Genomic DNA, 19,655 nt, shown 5'->3' on the forward strand with positions numbered 1-19,655 from the left:
TCTAAGTATAGCCCTCTCTCCCCCAAAGCTATGATATCCTGATGAGAGAATGTCTCATATATATATAAATATTCATTTGCATGTGACTTCTACCTTCTGTTCAATGGAGCAGGGGAAGGGGAGGAAAAATAATTTCCTTATAAATCACTTGCAATTCATCCCAACCCTCTTCTGCATCTTACTGATCATAACAGAAGCTATTTGTTTCTCTTAATCTTTTTTCTTTCGCTAATAGTTTCTTCCATCTATTGCTGAGTTACCCGAAAAAAGGTTATCTCCTCACTTTCCCTGTTAACCACTTAGGTTCTTTTACCCTCAGTTGCTCCTTTTGTGAAATGGGAATAATAATAGGGTTGTGAGGACTGAGTGGACAATATCTATACAGTGCTTACCACAGCAAGAGGGAGAAGAGTGGTATTTGCTAGCTGTGCTCATGGTCCTTTACATTCCATTTATGAATGATAGAAGGAAATGCAAGAGATGAATCTCCGTTAAGAAAAAGGAAAGTAGGAAGTCTTATGATGACGTTAAAATATAAAGCTGGAGCCAACAACGTCTTGGTCCTCTTTAAAGGAACCAGAACTGTCCTTCAGAATTGCTGAAGTCACTCAGTTAACAACCTTATTGCTCACTCTCTAGTGCAAGGCCCTATTCTAGGTCAACTGGAGGGCACAGAAAGAGACCATCAAAGAATTCCTGAAGTCTCGGCTATTTCTTTTCTATTTATGTAACGTGTATTCAATTTCTCAAAAGGGCAAAGAAACTTACAATGAAATGCTCAGGGTAGTAAATATCAACACAAAATAAAAAAAAAAACAGACAAAAATATATGGTGGGAAAAAAGGAGAGGACACTGCACTAGGAGTCTCAGGTGAGCTGGCTATGGTGTGAGAGAAATCAGTGACATCAGAGCAGAGGCTGAAACAGCTTGCACTGGTGAAAGGAAGACCAGCATCAAGAGAGGAAGCCTTTTTTCCATTACTAAGTTGGAGGTACAGATTAGTGCATTGACACTTATACAAAAACTAGAGGCCTGATTCAAGGAATCTGTGCAAGGGGCTCGGCCTTCACAGCCCCAGCTGGCCCTCGCAGCCCCGGCTGGCCCTTGCAGCTCCTTGCATCCTCGGCTGGCCCTTTCAGCCCGTTGCAACCTTGGCTGGCCCTCGCAGCCCCTCACAGCTCCGGCTGGCCCTCACAGTCCCGGCTTCGTCTGGAAGGTCGTCTGGAAGGATGTCCGGAAGGTCGTTCAGCTGTTCGGTCTAATTAGCATATTAGCTCTTTATCATATAAGATACTGAGTAAAATAATAAGAGCTCTGTCCAGAGTGGTTTTGCAGAACAGGCAGCTTGGGTGGGCAGAGAGTGCCTGGAGTCGGACAGGCTTGGTTCGCATCTGGCTCTGCTGCAGAGTGTCTTCCCATCTGTGAAGGTCTCTGAGTCTCAGCTCCTCTTCTGAGAAATGATGATAAAGATCTCGATGCCCAGGGTTACTCAGGATTAAATGAGAGAGTCTAAAGTAAGTGGCTGGCCCATGGCAGGTATTTAACAAAGATTTAGTTCCTCTCTATCCCCAGGTACAGCCTATGAGAGGCATCATTATTTCCTGTAAATAGGTATCAATTTCAATAGTCATATAATTTTTTCATAAAAATGGATGAATCATAGGTCATCTATCAGTACAATTATTTGGCTGTCTCATCTGCTGGATTATAAGCTCCACAAGGAGAGGGGTCTTTCCTGCTTTCCTTCTGGCATAAGTGGTAAGAAGCATGTCACACACAGTGTGTGATTCATCGATTTCTGTTGTAGAAAGGAACGGTTTTTATTGAGGATTTATTAATATGGTCTAAGTGTGTTGCTTTTTGGTGCTCAGCCTAAAACATACACGTGGCTGCAGAGACCCTCAAGAAAGAATGGCTTTTGCTCCATTGACTGGCACTCTCAAATATCAACATTAGATGTTTGAACATCTTCAGGCTCCTCAAATTAAATCTGCTTTCCCTCCAGCACCAGCATTTAAGTGAAAAATTTTAAGCTATTCCAAAATGGATTTTATTTCTTTTATGTTCTTTAGCTCTACAAGTTTTTAACATTATAGTCTACTATTTATCACTGTAAATGCACAATCTTCCGACTTCAAAACAGAATGAGCAGAGTTTATGAGCTTGCCTCAAAAATTAATTACCACTTACAAAACAAAATTTCTGTGGGGAAATATGTTCCCAGTTTCCAATGACTGGTTCATAAACTTCTGAAATCCAAGCCCATTTGTATTTCAAGGTTGTCTATAACATATCCATGAGATACCATGAACGTCTTATCTTTATAATGTCATTAAGTTAAAAAATGTAATCTAAAGTGAAATAATTTGTGCCTTTGCTCCCTCTTTTCTTCATCCCCTTTTTTCCTTCCTCCTTTTTTCTCCTTCCTTCCTTTCCTTCCTTTCTTTTCCCTTCCCATGTTTTTCAAATGCAGTTTAAAAAAAATCCCCTATTTTCCAAGCTGCATTGGTGGAAAAAAAAACCTACAAAAAAGTGTTAATATTATGACTCACCTCACTGTAATTCTGTTTATAGGATTTATGGAAAAGTAATGAGATCCAAGAAAATAAAATAAAACTTAAAAAATCCCACCAACAAGCAAAAAATCCTTTCTGTAGGAAATAGAGTTATATAAAAGTTTTATATTTTGTCCCGTATAACTCAGAGGAAACTCATATCTCCTGTTAATTGCCATCTCTAATTAGTTACAGACAATTTAACTCCATAAATATTTTCAAGGATTAATAATAATTGACACATGCATTATGCTTTAAATCTCCTAAGAAATGTTAATATTGATTCATTTTTCCTAGAATCCTGGCATGGTGCCAGTATTTTATCCCAGCAGAAACCAAGGCAGAGATGCCACCTTGTAATCAGCTCATTATGGTTAAGTTAACCTGGTTATGCACATTTAGCCAGGTTTGTCTGTGTGCCATATCCTCCATTCAGCTCAGCTCCAGCCATCAACCAAGGTGACTTTCCTCTTGTGTTCTTCCATTGACTCCAAAGAAGCCTAGAGACAAATTTGAGGGTTCTCAAACTTAGCTATGCCTCAGAACTATGTAAGGAAGCATTAAAAAGTACTCATGGTGCATGAGTTCCATCCCAGACTGGACCAATCAGAACCTTTAAGACCTGGGCCCAGCAGGGTTGACCAACATAAGTACAACTTTCATGGCATGGAAGAGGAAGGCATTCTGCATACTTCTACAAGTGGTGTTGTTCTTGAAGGAAAAGAGGAGTTTCAATGGGGATCTGTGATGGTTAATTTTACACATCAACTTCACTGGTTCATGGGGTGCCCAGGAATTTGCTTAAACATTATTCTGGGTATGACTATGAGGGTGATTTTGAATGAGATTAACATCTGGATCAGTAGGCTGAATGAAGCAGATTGCTCTTGCCAATGGGGGTGGGCCTCATGCAATCCATCAAAGGTCTAAATAGAAAGAAAGGCTTACTCAGGGAATATTTGCTGACTTTTTTCTCTACCTGACTTTTTAAAGCTGGGACATCGCTGTCCTCCTGACGTTGGTCTTAAGAGTTAGACTAGAACCTAGTACATTGCCTCTTCTGGTTCTCAGGTTTTCAACTTGGACGAAAACCTGAGAACCTGGTTTCTGATGGGCTCTCCAGGTGTCTCCCAAGATCACATGAGCCAATTCCTTATTATAGACACATGTCCTATTGATTCTAATTCTCTGGAGAATCCTGACTAATACAAGATCATATTTCTATCAATCGTGTATTCTAGTATAAATATATATGAAGGTACAAAGAAAATGTCAGATATTTTGCAATGAAAGCAAAGAAGGCCTCTGTTCAATTGGGGGAAGCTCTAGGAGGATTCAGAATAAAGCTTTTCATAAGACAACGTCTTCCATTCTATTCACATACACAAAGAATCTCATATGATTCTAAAATTTAGGAATGGTGAAACTGTGAATATAGCTTAAAGGCAAACATATTGTCTGACTATACTGAATAATGATAAGCTCTCTACTTCATATCTGAAATGTTCACAGAAAAGAGGAATAAAAATTATCACCAGGAGGAGAAAGGAAGTGCTCAGTGCTGAAATTAGCAGAAGGGCAAGGACAAAGGATTCTCAGGGGTTAAATCTCGTTGGTCTGGGGCTTCTCTTTTCATACTGGACCTTGATTCCCATGATCTACGATATTAAGTACCGGAAGTCATCGCGTACCTGATGGTTGATATTCCCTGCTACATTTCTCTCTCTTTTTCTCACCCCTTCTTCAGTGTCATCCTTTATTTAAGAAGTTGAGAAGTGTTTTAGAAAGTACATTAAAAATTAGGCATATTAATATGAGAGCTCTAAATTAAAAATGAGGGCTATTTGGGAAAACATGTTCTCCACTTAAAAACATTTAAAAGTGAAAAAATAAGGTGTGTGCTATAATTTAAAGCAAGTCACCCTAAATATAGATAGATCAAGAAAATAAGGTAATATAATGGAAACTTGCTGAGTTTCCTATGTCAGAACCATTCGAGCAATACCAAAAACAGGCAACCAGGGGAAAGAATTCACAAACAAATAATTTAGCATATGATATTTAGCATCACCAAGCTTGACTTCAATATAAATTATTCTACAAAAAAACTGTTTTGCAAATGTGTCATTGGTTTTAATATGTTACTGTATAAAATATGAACAGTTTTGCAACAATTACATTCTGTAATTTAGATTTTTAGCTTAGTTGCAAGGCTTACTTATGTAACTCTACAAAATGATGAGTCTGGAAGGCTTGCGCTTATAAGGGAAAAAATGCCTTCATGTTAGTGATTCCAGTATAAACTTACAGAAATATCAAATTACTTATTGAAAAATCCAGATGAAGTAAGAAGGAATGTTCTGGGAAGTTGCTGTTGACAGTATGTTGCCCTGATCTTATAGATGTGTATTTCCCAAGATTGCTTAGTGAGGATTATCAGCATTTTAAAAATAAGAATGGCCAGAGGTCTTCTACAGTCTGCTTGGAATGCTCAAGAAGGGCTGAGTGTCTTCTTCTTCTTCTTTTTTTAAAAGAAGTATTGAGTCTAACTTTGTATAAAAACCTGAGAGTGAGCCTAAGATAATTAAGAATGAATTCAGAGAGAACGACTTGCTCCCCAGTATTCTTCCAACACCCCACCTTGACTGCTCTGACCTTAGCCTGCCTGAGCCTCCTCAAGGGTATGGCAGCAAGGTCACAGGGAGGGAAGCAGAGGGGGGCGTTCCAAAGTCACGCCAATCCAGGAGACTGATCACTGACCACCACTAAGATTAAAGCACAGCTCTATTATCCAGATCCTAAAATGTCAGCCAACGTCACCAGCATGAGAAATGCAACTGAAAGGAGACATTGTGCACCAACACAAACACGTCCAGCATCTGGTTTTCCAGTATCTGGAAAACCATATAGCAACAACTGCTGTCAACATCAGTGAGCATTTTTTCAACTACGACAGGTTACCATATGGGTGTGCAATGCTCCGCTCTTGGAGCCTAAGTCTGGTGGGATGGAATCATATCAACTGGGCAGTTTACAGGTGCAGAGAGGTACTTCTCCGTACCATCTTCTCTTTTTCCACTAACTACACCTTTACCCTTTTGGCATCTTCTGTTCTTTCAGCAAAAATTTGAAAAGAAAACACCTAAAAGAAACAACAGTGGAATGCCAATTTTCTCCATTACTTAATTTTTCCAACCTGTTACAAAGTGCACTAAAATTAAAAGGGAGCATCATTCTTTGTGTATGTTAAACATCTTGGTAAACCAAACACCACATTGAAAGGCTGAGCTTTGACAATGCTGCGCATACCCTTCTGTAAGTTGCTTGTGAAATGTCACTTCTTGAAGGGCCATATTTCATTAACTTGGCAACACTCTGTTTCAAGGTCATTTCCAAGTGCTTGTCTTGTGCAGAGCAGCATGAGTGGAGCAGCACTAGCATGGCACCAGGTCAATCCATTAGTCATTGCTGGAGCGAGCTTTCTGTGGAGAGGCAGGCTGCTTCAAAGTCAGATGGGCTTTGGAGAAGCACGCCAAGAAAACTTTAAGATTTGAAATGTCACAGAAGAGGTCAAAACATCTTTTAATTGCCTACTATCCAGGCAGAAGGTTGCTTTTCATATTTTATGCAAATATTACATATCTGCCCTGTGTGAAAACCAGCTTTAAAAATGTGGTGAGTTTGTGCATATGTCTTCAATTGAGTGTAATGCTGAGTGCCAAACTTCAACCAAGCTGATCAGACTGTAGGTCTCTGTGTAAAAGCCTAAAGTGGTGGAATCTAGTTGCTATAGCTGCAAATTAAACAAATAAATGAGACACCATGGAATGCAGCAAAATATCTGTGGTTTGATTAGTTCATATTTGCCATATGTGTGAATATTAGCAGTCAAATTCAGATTTTAAGCAACATTCTTTTGGTAGATGCAACTGGGGGGAAATACTTAAAAATAAGTAAGAAGATTTGAATTATATGTCCAAGGATAACTATCTTACATTTTATATAAACCTTTAAGAAAGTTCATTAATTTTTCACTTTAAGCGTATGTACAAATTCAGTGTTGCTAAAAATATAGGATTTCCACCAGTGCATTTTTCCTTCAAGTTTTAGACAGGGTTTAACACTGAGCTGTTATTTGTTATATGATAATAAGTGAAAATAATTAGCTATAGGGAACCTTCCATCTCATCTTATATAATCTTGTCCTATGCTATTCTATCCTATTTTTGAGGACTTATATTTATTAGGCTTACTATGTGGCAGGCATTGTGCTGTGTACCTCCATGGCCAACCTCATGAATTCTCACAACAAAGTGAAACCAGAGAACACTTGAGAAATCAGTAGGCTCAGTCCCTCTTTCTAGGTGACTCACATGTCTGCATCTATTAGAAGCACAACATCCAGAAACAGAGTGGGTCTTTTTGGGTTAATCTGGTGTGAGAAAGAGAATGGAGCAAAAAAGACAATCTGTTGTGTGTGTGGTGATGGCAGCAGGGTGGGTATAGAAAGAATGTTTACTAACGTCAATCTTCTTACCCTACTCATACAGATAGCAGCAATGTAAGCAGCAGCACATGGATGTATAGGATTATTAGATATATTATCAGGTCACAAAAATTAATGCATTTGATAAGGATAAAAGGGGTTTTATTAAGGGGAAACATTTCCACCCATTGGCTAATCCTTGCACCTTTAAAGTACATCTTCATGGGATTAAGTGCAGGCTCATTCTCTGGGTATGGGAAAACAATAGGAAATACTCATTCTTGCTTAGATGAAAAGGAAAATAATCTACAATGCCAGGAATATTGATTAGTGTCCTAAGGAAATATGTTTGGTGAAATATAATGATAATTCATGTTTAAAGACTTCTTTTTAACTAGATGTTAACAAAGTTCCATGGAGGCAGGTCATTGGCATTCTGCTCCCAACTTGTCCACTTCAAAGCCATGTGAACTTAGACAAATTACTATGCTGGACATTTGGAGGCCAACAGATGTAGCTCTGCTATTCAAAAGGGAAGACTGATCCTGAAAATTATAAGCCAATGAGCTTGACAAGAATGCTATAAGGTTCTAGAATAGGCTACTGAAGGACTAGGGCATGAAATTTAGAAAATTAAACAGTGACTATAGGTACCAGCCTAAGTTCACTTAGAGAAAATATAATTTTATTTCCTTTTCAGAAAGTGTCACAGCTAAGTGTTCCAGCCTGAGAGATTAAGGAAATGTGATAGTAATTCATTCACTTCATCATTCATTCATTCATTCACTCTTTCAAAAAACATTTTCTGAGACCTGCTATGTGCCAGGCGCACTGAGTCAGATGATGGGAATATGATGAGACCAAACTCTTGCCCCCAAAGAACATCTATTCCAGAGAAATATTCCAACAAACTGCAAGTACAGTGCAAGGGATACTATAGAAGAGGTTCATATTGGGTGAAGAGGCTCAATGACAAGAGACAGTTCTATAATGTAAGGAGAGGACTGATGCATGAGTGCACTCAGAGAATAAGTGGCGTTTTGACAGGGAAATGAGGACTGGGTGGACACTCGGTTCTGGAATGTCCTGGAGGGCAGCTTGGAGGGGCCTTGACAGGTCTGGCTGGAGTTCTGTTTTAGCCACAGGTTAGCAGATGGGGATCCTGGAGACATCCCGGAGCAGCCTCACCTTTAGAAGAGGTATAAATGGGCTCAGGGAAGTAAGCCAGTATCCTTAAGGGGCCAGGCAGTTTGGAGACAAATTCGTTAGCTTAGATTCAGAATCAAATAGAAAATAAACTGGGTTGGACATTTTCTAGTGGATTGCTTTCCTTGCTTCTCTTTAGCTAACCATTTTTCTACATAACTTAAAAGAAGCATGCAGATAAGAGGAGGATGCAGGAACCATCAACCCACTCTTGTTATCTCCATGATCCGGAGCCAATGTAAGGATTTGGAACAAAAATTTTGGACTCAGAAGTTTCTTTTCCCACTTTAGCTAAGCATGACCAACATAATGCCCCCTCAGGAAATATATATATCCCAGCCAACTTGGGGAAAGCAACACCTCTCCTTCATAGGTACGTTTTGTCCCTAGGGCACCATTCACTTGTTGCCAACTCCCAGCCCCTGCCCTTTTTCCATACAAGATCCCTTATCACAGAATTGTCTCTCAGCTATGGATACTTAATTATTGTCCTGTTTCTCCATCCTGAAAAATGGAAATTGTTTTTATTTTCATTACTGTCGCCCACCTGGCCCTTCTGCCACCACATGTATCATCTTTATCTAAATACTTGTTTTGACCTTCAGACTCAAACACTTCTCTCCAAGCATGGCTACACCGTGGTTAAAATGTACTGCCCTGAAAAATCAATTGTTTTCTTACTGACTTAACCCAGAGTGTAACATTCAAAGTATCTTCAACTCCATGGCACAAACTTTGGCACCTCAATTCAAAACAAATAAAACATGATTTTATTAAATCCCAATAAATCCATTCAGTTTTCCTCAAGTTCTTAGTACTGTGCCTTCCCCAGAGCTGATCCTCTGTTCACATTGAGTTTAACAAGATGGAATTTGCTAGATATACATATAAGGGTCTTACATTTTGTGTATAAAAATGAAAATAATAACAACTTTAAGTTTTAGCTTAACCATGCAATGATCAGGTAAGAATCATGTGGAAGTTTTCATGTAGAGTATCATAGAACTACCAAAAATGTTAAAGCTTGGACAATACTAACAAGCAAGGACAATGGCTAAATCACTTTGCTGTGCACCTGTCAAATCCTATGAAACTGTAAATGAATCTAGACAAGCCTGGTGGATGAGCATGATGGTGAATGGCCTGTATATCATTTCTTCAATAAATATTTGCTGACTATGCACTAAATGCCAGACATTATGCTAGGTTCTGGAGAAAAAGATGAAGAAAACCCACAAACAGTTGTGGCCCTTTATGGCCTCATAGGCCATTGGAAGAATAAATATGTAAATAAACAGTAACCAAACAATGTGATAAGAGAAATCATAGGTGTATGAACAAGGTGTTCTGGGTGCACTGAGAAGGCACTCAGATGCCTAGAAGACTGAGGATGACTGATGTCTAAGAAAGGAATGTAGCAAGAAATCATCAGAACATCGGATTTTCTAGAAAGGTAACTGAGGCAGCAATGTGGAGAAAGATGTGATGAGGAGACAGACAGTGAGGAGGCAGAGAGATGGGAGGTAAGCCTGTTGCAGAGAGATGGGAGGTAAGCCTGTTGCCTCCGCTCAGTTGAGAGATAGTGACACCTAGGACAAAAGAAGGGATGGTGGAGGTGAGGGGGCTTAGGCAGACATTGGAGCTACTTTGGAGCTACATCTGATAAGAATCATTAACTGTGGGGGATGTGGTAGGAAGAGGAGCTTGTAGATGCATCCTGCCATTATTAAGATGGCAACATGAGAAGAGTAATGAGATTTAGAGGAGGAGTTAATGTAATGAGTTAGTTTCAATATGTTCATTTCAAGGTTGTGTCAAATGCAGAGTGTGATGCTCCTTGGGAAGGTGGACCAGCAGGTACAGACTCAGGAATGACCCAGGTATGGCAGAGAGTGAAGTCATGAGGGAGAGTTCTCTTGGAAGAGAACATGAGTACAAAGAGGACTGGAGTTTGAATCCTGAAGAATAGATGAAGGAACTGGGCAGATTGAAACTTGAACAGAAGACTCAGTTCCTTGCAACAGTCTTTCTTATAGCTGAAGACTCATGGTTGTGGCCCACTGCGGAAGCTCCATCATTGGAGATGCTCAGGCAGGAAGTGAAAGGGAATTTGCCAGGATGCTGTTCAGGTGATTAAAGTGTCACATGGCATATGGATAAGATGATCTTTAGAATCACTTCCCAAGTTTAAGGTTCTGGAATTCTGTGCTCCCGTGATAGAAAATGCAGCTTCTTTCCACTTCACTTTCCTTGGCAGCTGTCACTGATGCTTGCTGAGGCTGAAGCTTCAATTAAAAGGGAACTGGAAAGGATAAAGGAATAGACTTCTGCCAAGGAGTTGGGTCTGTGGCTAATGAATGATCTGTCTGTGGTAGTGAAGAAGGAAGCCAGTTCCTAAGACAATACCTTCCTCCCTGCTCCACCCCCTCCCCTGACTAAGGGCAAATGAATGAGAAACATATGAATTAAGTTTACTTTGAAATATCGATGGATTTAAGGATTAGGGGTAAAAGACTTGAGTAAACCACACTTTGGGTTTTGCTGACCCGAAAACATCTGAATATGACTTACAGACCTTTTGATGAACTCACACTACTGCTGGGCCTGCTCATCTATTAAATGTAGCAAGAAAAAGGGCAGAGTATAAACCAAATATTATTAGCCTTGGATTTTACCCTTGCATAAAAAAGTAGTTCTACAAAGGAATTTGTGATGGCAGGAAATTGCTTTAAAAAGCCACTGACTCTTACCCTAGAGGAAAAATAACTAATACTCAGATGAAATAATCAATATGGAAGAGGTTTTCAATAAATTTGATCCAGGCTATTATATAACTGGCCTGTAGCTCGTTTTCAGGCACCCATGTTGTGTTCTTTATTCATCTATTCAGCCCTCTCAAGCAGTAATAATAACATGACATGTACCAACCAATAAGACCTTCTGAGAGGGGGAAAGCAAGCCATGTATGCAGGATTTAGCTGCAGTGCAGCTGAGATTGACGAGTAAAGTAAAATACAAGGACAGAAGTGAATGGTTTGGGTAATATTTTCTGTCAATTATTAGGAAAAGAAAAGATAAAAAGTGGAGGAGAAGAGAACAAGAGAAAGCATGGACATGCAATATTGTAACAAATATTCATTGATTGCCCATTATGTGGAGCCACTGTTCTAAGTGCTTGGGATAACTCAGTAACTAAACCAAAGATCTCTCCTTATGGAAATTATATTCTAGCAGAGGAAGATGGACAATAAGGCACAAATACAACATATAAGTAAAATCATGTAATATGTCAAGGATGATAGGTGCCATGAGAGGGATAAAGAGCAGGATAAGGAACTCGGGGGGGGGGGGGGGCGTTGGGGGTTGTTGTAGTGCTTAATGGGCTGAGAAGGTGATTTTGATCAAAGACTTCAAGGAGGTGAAGGAGTAACCCAAGCAGATTCTAGGGGACAGCATTCCAAAGCAGGAGGGTACTTGATGTTTCTAAGAAACAGTAAGGAGGCCAGCTCAATCAACTAACATCTATCTATATATATAAAAACCCAAGAGACCTTTCAACCATTCAGCTGGTTGCTATGATGCACACTCACCACCAGGGGGCAGATGCTCAATGCAGGAGCTGCCCCCTCGTGGTCAGTGCGCTCCCATAGCGGGAGTGCCACTCAGCTGACCAACAGGTGCCAAACACTGGGCTCACGGCTGGCGAGCGCAGCTGCAGTGGCGCAAGCCTCTCCCACAGACACTCCCCCTGCGTGTCCCTCCTCAACCCAAACCAGGATCATGAGGCATTGGGACTGACTGGGTGAGAGCCCGTGGCTGCTTCTCGGTCATAGGCACACCAGTATCACCCTGGGATGGGCACATAGAGACCGCAGCAGAGCATCAGTGAGCCTACCGAGTGGCAGTGGCAGGTGCAGCAGGGCCGGGATAAGTGGGAGCATAGTGGCGCCCGGCCCGGCTTGGGCTCCTCCTAGGCCGCCTGCCATTTCATGCACTACTACATTTCTTGGGGGATGATGGACTGTAGGTTTCAGCCTGATCCCTGCAGTCCATGCTGAGGGACTCCACCGGTGCACGAATCTGTGCACCGTGCTTCTAGTTGATTTATAAAATAGTTACTGAGTACCTATAATATGCTGAGCACTATACCAAGCACTGCAGGGAAAAAAAGTTAATCTCCAAACTTCAAAGAGTCTGTATGACTTAGCCATTGTGCCTTCTTTAACCTAGGACATTTTAAACTTTCCTTCCCCCAATTGTCTTCCCATCTCCTTACTTGATATCCCTCCTTTCTGCAGCCATCTCTCTTTTCACCCATGGCATTATCACATTTTCTTTTCTCCTCTCTTTCCCTTTCCCCATCTTAGCCTCTCTCTAGGTCTTATTTCTCTCACCAATTCTCTGGATTTCTCTTGCATCTTTCAGGTGTTTTTCTTTATCTCTTATTTCCTGTATTTAAAAACAATATGTCTAGGTGTAGATTTTTTGGTATTTATCTGACTTGGTGTTTTCTGAGCTTCCTGACTCTGTGGTTTGCTGTCTGACAATCTGGGGTGAAATTCTCAGTCTTATTTTTTTGGTTCCTTCCTTTTTCTTCTCCTCCTGGTAATCTCATCATGCATGTATTACACTTTTTTTGTAGTTGGCCCACAGTCCTTGCATATTCTGGTCTATTTCTTTTCAGTGTTTGTTCTCTTTACTTTTTAGTTTTCCAAGGACTCTATTGATACATCCTCTAGCACAGCAACTTAGACTGTGGTTAGCTTCACCTGAGGGCAGACCTTGTTAAAAACAGGATGCTCCAGTGTATTTAAAATGATTGCTTTTCCCTGCCAGTGCTGGAAGCAGGAGATTTTTCTCAGACATTTACTATGGGGACCCAGTCGAGCTCCTGGAGGTAAATCTCACAATATCTGGGGATTCCCTAAGACTAGATTCCCCTGGAATTTTTTAATTCTCACTCATGAATATCTGCTCCAGTACATTATTATTCTTTACATATGCCTATCTGTCTTTCCAATCTTTGAGTTTTCCCTGTGTCCTCCCCCTCTTAAGGATGCAAGAAGAGATGTTGTTTTTCAGTTTCCAGCTTTTGACTTGTTAGGACGAAGATGCAACTTCTATGCATTTTATGTGTGAATCTGGAAAACTCTCTTGGTCTCTCTACTTCATAAACTGTTCAAAGTTTTCTCAAACATCAGTTTAAAAAATATATTTTCTCCAACGTACAATATTTTTGTTAGAAATAAACAGTAAAAATGGCAACAGTTAAAATTAAATACCTTAAAGCCAATTACTGACTTTAATAGAATAATCAAAACTTCATGTCAAAATTTAGATCAGCAAAATCTGACAGTAGAATTGGACTTGGTAGAACTAATGATCACAAGTAAAATTTTGCAATGGAAGAAGCTATGATCGGTAAAATTAAATATGAAAAAAACACAAAACCTTACACCCAAGAACAGTATGCATCATTGCTGAGTGTCTACCTCACTGTGGACATTAACTCTCCTTTATCCTGGCTCTTGGGGTCTTATTTGTTTTCTTTGGGAGGTCCACTGGGAGTCTTAGAAAGAGGTTCCCAAGAAATTTCTGACCTCTGTTCCAGTCTGAACTTTTATTTCTAAAAATTTCCAGATATCTTCTAGCTACTTTAGAATATACTGGGAAAACTGAGAAAGGTCAGTCTTTTCATTCGGAATGTTTACAATGGTCTTCTCTCAACCAACAGCTTCTTTTGTAAAATATCAGAGTGGTATAGGCTCTATGGTACTGAAATGTATAATCCGCGTATCCCTGAACTGGAAGTTTACCAAAAGAATAATGTCAAAGCCAAGTTCCTGCAAAACCAATGATCATACAAGCAGCATTTAATGCCTTTTCTTTTGGGAAAGACAGATGTACAAAAACTTTAGTAATTATCAAATGTCAAAATAATACTGAACAGAATAAATAGTTGCCTAAATTAACGTTCTCTTGAGGATCAGTTACGTATAACAAGAACAACTGACAAATCAAGCATGAAGAGAGGTGGGGTGCTTTTTTCCCCTCTCCTTATAAATTATATGGGGAATGAACAACTCCTGCTGTGATTATAAGAATATCTAGGTCATGTCTGCTGAAAGATCTGTGGTAATAATAATAATATGCTAACCTTTCACAGTGCTTGGCAATCTCAAAGCACTGCATAAACATTAATTAGGTCTTCAGTAAGCAGAGACACTGTCTCGTTGTTGTTTTTTTCCTGTTACAGCATTAGTGAGAGTCTGCAATCATACCAGAGTTTAAATATTTATTTATTTATTGCTTTTAATGTATGTTTACTCCATGGGCAATGCTGTAAAACTATAATCAGCAGAAGAGAAAGGTTCAGGGTTCTATTTTTGCAACAAGCCAGAACAAAAATTACTGCTTCTCCTTGTCAGAGGGAATGCAGCCTGTTGGGATATTCTGTTTTCCTACTTACCTTCCTCTACTTCACACGTGCCATTTCCATCCTCTAAAACTGCAAGTGTTTTTCTCATCCTGTAACCACCCAGAAGATAGCAGGGTGCTTTGCACAGCATAGGTATTTAATAAATACCTGGGCGGGGGGGAGTGCAGACCCTCCCCGCCAGCCCCACACTGCAGCCTTGCAGAACCTTCACACAACTGTCCATGACCATTCTCATTACAATTAAGAAACTGATTTATTTGCTGATATCATCTCTGTTTTTCTTTTGTCTGGTCATCAGTGGACCGAGGATAGAAAGGTGGTAGAAGGATATAAATGTAAACCTGACATTCTTCCAAGTTTCAAAAGCAAATGCACAAACATCTTTATCGTCAACACTAAGTGAGTGCCTTGTGGACATCATGTTTTTTTGAATTGCTGGGAATACAAAGATAATTAGGGCTTTCAGGATAGATGGGTTTTTTATTTGGATACTGAACTGACTCCATTTAAATTTGCTATATTTATATGCTTATATTTTAATTGTAATAAGTTAAAATTCCTTCTTTTTGATGCTATTTTCATGGAGTCTGGAGATAATTTAGTGGTTACACACCAAGGGTGTATTAGTTTTCTAACTCCTCTAGTCACCCATTTCCTCTTCTCTTCTGCAACTTCTGGCAACTTTAGTGCATAGCAAAATGAATTTCAGATTCTGTGAGTTTCCCCTTATGTTTGTTTGAGCTCTACTGATAGTATTATTGTAAGCTAAATCTAACATTAATTAAACATGCAATGTAATTATAATCAAAGTGTACACAATTTAAATTTAATTTTTTCAGCAAAATGTGAAATTAAAAATAAATGTAAATTTTTAATTGAATTATTTTTCTATTTTTTAAATTAAATATTCAAGATGTCTATTAAGATTAAAAGCAAGTACAAATTATAATTACTTATTAAACTTTTAAATAAAATTTATAAAGCTAAAAGTATTTACTTAATTTTTTGAAATTTCATAAATCTTATTACACATTTTATAAAAATGTAATTATTCATGATTCTAGTATTTAATGTTCATATTTTAAAGGTCAATTTAAAATAGCATCATGTTTTAGCCATATTGTATTTAAATTGTCATATATACAAATTTAGAGTAATGTAAATTACTTAATATTACGAAATATCCCTCAGCTACCATATTCAACTTGGTTGTTTGTATCTTTAGAAACATGAATTGAAACATGGAAAAAAGCAAAGAAAGGGTCATTTTTCTCTATTAAGACCAAAATTCATTGTAAAAGAGTCTATTGAGCTCATGTTATCTGAGGATTTGAAATGCTAATAAATTTATCTTATCCTTTTCCTAAATATTTGTGGCACTGAATCCTCCTTGCATTTGTATGTAGTGTGTGCCTCCAAGAGTGAGAATTTTAACCCATCCAAGTGAATCAAGGGAAAATGAAGAGACTCAAATTGAAGTTCTAATGGCTGCCTACATGCTCAATAAACCATTCGTTGGAAACATTAAATAGTGCCAGGATCTGCAAAGGTGGTGATTCGTTCTCAGGCCCAAAGGTAATATTGTTCAATTGAGGGATCCAAATAGTCCAGGACTATACTTCTAAGCACATGATACACCAATTGTTCTCAGCTAAGGCCCTTCCAGTATTAGACACTTTCTGAGCTGAAGTGTCTTCATCTGTAAAAGGATAATACTTCCTCACTCATAGTACCCGTGTGAAAATTAAATGATATAATCACTATAGAATGCCTAGCATACAGTAAGTTCTCAAAAATAATAGCTATTAGTATTGACTGGCACAGAATTATAGAATCTGGCAATACTGAATTCATTCATCAATCTAACAAATATGTATTGAGTCTACAATAAGCCAGGAGCTGGGCAGAGTGCTTGGGGATTGAAGGCTGCTGTTTTGCTCTGGGAGTGTAGCATTTTTTTGGGGAAATAGAAGCGCGAAGTAGAGATATGAAGGTACTGTGAAAGCACTGATGACAGAAGAGCTAACTTGACTTGGGAGAGTGAGGCAAGACTTCTTAGAGATGTTATCTAAACTAGCAGGATGAGCAGTAGTTTCCCAGCAAAGAATGGGAAGAGCATATGGGGCAGAGGATTGCAAAGACATGTAGTCATGAAAGAGCTTTCACAATCAAGAAAAGTAGGAAGTTAAAGAGGGGCCGAGTAATCAAGTCAGGTCCCTTAGACGGCTAAAGTGAAGCAGTTAGACCAAGCCGATTTCTTGGGAATTAGACTAAAGGTGCCATGTTAATCCTTCAACAGTGTGGCTCTATTGGGCTCAAATAAACTTCTAGTTCTCTGAGACGTGCCACTTTTAACAAAGAGGCTTACAAAAGGATTGATCAAAGCCATTCGGCATAATACTATTTATTTGTTAGTACACACCACTTTTCTTAAAACATACCAGAATTGGGGCAGGGAGCAAACTGTTATTTTGGACCTAAGACACTATATCTAGCTCTTTGCTCCCCTATAATTTCTGTAATGGGTTGCCCTTTTCTCCAGGAGCACCCACTGACAGTCTAAAAATTGCTGTAACCAAAAAAAATTGCAGGCTTCTTAGTTACTAACAAAATAGTGCTCAATTCCAGAAGCAGAAAGGGAATATTTCTTTGGAGATAATATCTCTTCAAATCTTGTAAAGTAATGTTCAAACCATCCAAAGTATTTGATTTGAAACTAGGGAAGGTAACACAATGGCTAAAGCATCAGAAAGAATTAGACCAAGGAGAAGGAAAAGACCTAGCAGCCATAGGCCAATACCCTGGGATGGGCAGACCCTGACAAGGCAGCCACACCCAAGGACACCTCCAATGCCCATATCCCAGGAAACAGAATAGCCCTGCTGCTCCTCAAGGAGAAATTCTCCAGTACAGTAAGCAGTTACTTCCAGAACAATCCCATTGATGTGAGTGGAGGAGAAGCAGAGTGTCAGTAGTTGTGCAGGTGGGAATTGATTCTCAGGCTCCATGAATGGATGAGCCTTTCAGTGGTGCAAATTCATCCCAGAATAAGCTAGTTGTATTATCTAAGACCACTGGTGCCTCTTATAAACTGTGGAGTCCTTTATGCACAGCTTTAGTAGTGACTCAATTTCATGAAAAGACAGTATTTTATTTACACTCAGTATTCTTCTTTGGTTATAACCTTCCAACATTTCACAGTTATTTAGAGAGTCTATGGAAAGCCTAAGTTATCACTTAATAGATTAAAAGAAAATAAAAGTTATCATTTGTTTTAGTTGACTCACCATTCCGTGGTTCAGCCACCCTGGGATAAAATTATCAAGCAACTTCGGGTAAATCATCTCTCTGTCGTAGGCATAAATGATCCAGAACACCACTACAACAAACTGGAAGGGAAAAGAAATCCTTTATTTCAAATTCACCAATTATCCACAACATACAATTTGTTAATTATCTATTGTTCAAAGAACCCAACAGTATTTGTAATCTATAATGAAAGACAAATCAGTAAACCAGCTAATGACCAGAAAGACAGTTCTAACTTCAGGCCATTAGTGGTAATGGTTGGAGGCCCTCCTCCTTCCCTGATCTCTCAATTGTGTTTACTCAGGCAGAGGGATCTCTCTGAGGGGGAGAGAAATGATCTGTCTGTTGTCTGCAATAGCTCCCTCCCAGGGCTAATTGGGTTGGTTTGATTCCTCTCAAGAGGGTTTAAAAGTTCACTGGTGGTTTTGGATCCCATTCCCCACAGAACAGAGTTAGCACACATTCAAGAATCTGTAGTGGATGTCCCTTTTCCTTGAACTCATCATGTGGTTTAAATTAATCTTTGCATTCTCAAATTTCTAGTTCACCACTAACTGCATTAGAATCGCTGCTATAAAATGTCCCAAAGTCACATTGCGAGCAAATGTATTAATTTACTAGTATGTGACCTTAGCAGGGGCTTTAGCTGCTCTGAGAAGTAGAGCGTATGGAAGGCAAAGGAAGATTCCTAATTCTCTTGTAAGTTCATCTGGGTTCCAGAGGTGGATTTTGACCCATCAGCAACATAATCATCAAAAGAGAGTAGAGTACTCAATTTATTATCATTTTTTCTTCAAACTAATGATGGGAGAATAAGTTCAGGTACAATAAAAAGAATGGCCCGAGGTCTTAACCTTCAGCATTGAATTTAAAAGAAAAAGTGGATGCTTTTGTACACAGTAAATGTAGCATTTGATCCCAAAGGGAGGATCGATCAAAGTCTCTGTAGAGTTATATCTCAACCAATAAATACTAGAGAATGATAAAATGCCTCATGAATATTCAACAGAAACAATTTACATCTCATTTCTTATGTCATCCATGTCCCCACATTTTATTAATAAAAATAATAAATATTTTAATGCCAATTTTTATAAAACCCCTGGTGGTTATAGCTCAAGGCTAGTAATCAGATGGGTTCCAAATTTATATTCCAAGTATCTCAATTATTACATGGATTGATTTGCCTGAAAAAAAATCACCCTTAAAATCCAGGATATTATGAACATTTATTCTTTCATAAAACATACTGAATGATAACTGCAATATACAAATGTAGATTATACACATAATTTTAATATGAGTGGGTTCCCATTTATTTACCTGCTTTTGGGTGAACTATTTTCACTCACTGGTAAGTGTACAAGATGAAAAAAGAAAAAAAAACCTGTTCTTATCATTAGGATGGTTACAAGTATAATACATAATTTTTTAATTATCCACAATTTTAGTTTATTCATCCCACTACAGACTTCAAATATAGTAGCTATCAGTGTTACCTGTCCGTAGACCTACAAGCTACAGCCTTGCTAACAAAGTGGGGTCCATGGATCAGCAGCACCTAAGAGCTTCTTAGATGTGCAGAATACCACTCTCATCCTGATGTGTTTTGATCCTGCATTTCAATAAGAGCCTGGGGTCATTCATATGCACATAAGA

At 38.9% G+C, this 19,655-nt stretch overlaps 1 protein-coding gene across 2 annotated transcripts in view; it reads right to left on the minus strand.

Moving 5' to 3' along the window:
• Positions 1-19,655, minus strand: part of AIG1 (androgen induced 1) — a 205,718-nt gene that overhangs the window by 107,602 nt on the left and 78,461 nt on the right. For both annotated transcript variants that reach the window (XM_081094335.1, XM_081094336.1), the window contains exon 3: positions 17,975-18,076. In XM_081094335.1, coding sequence (XP_080950461.1) covers positions 17,975-18,076 — 102 coding nt within the window. The remainder of the gene's footprint in view (positions 1-17,974; positions 18,077-19,655) is intronic.

This window comes from Myotis nattereri (assembly GCF_964212035.1).
Source record: "Myotis nattereri genome assembly, chromosome: 6".
Classification (NCBI taxonomy): Eukaryota; Metazoa; Chordata; class Mammalia; order Chiroptera; family Vespertilionidae; genus Myotis; species Myotis nattereri.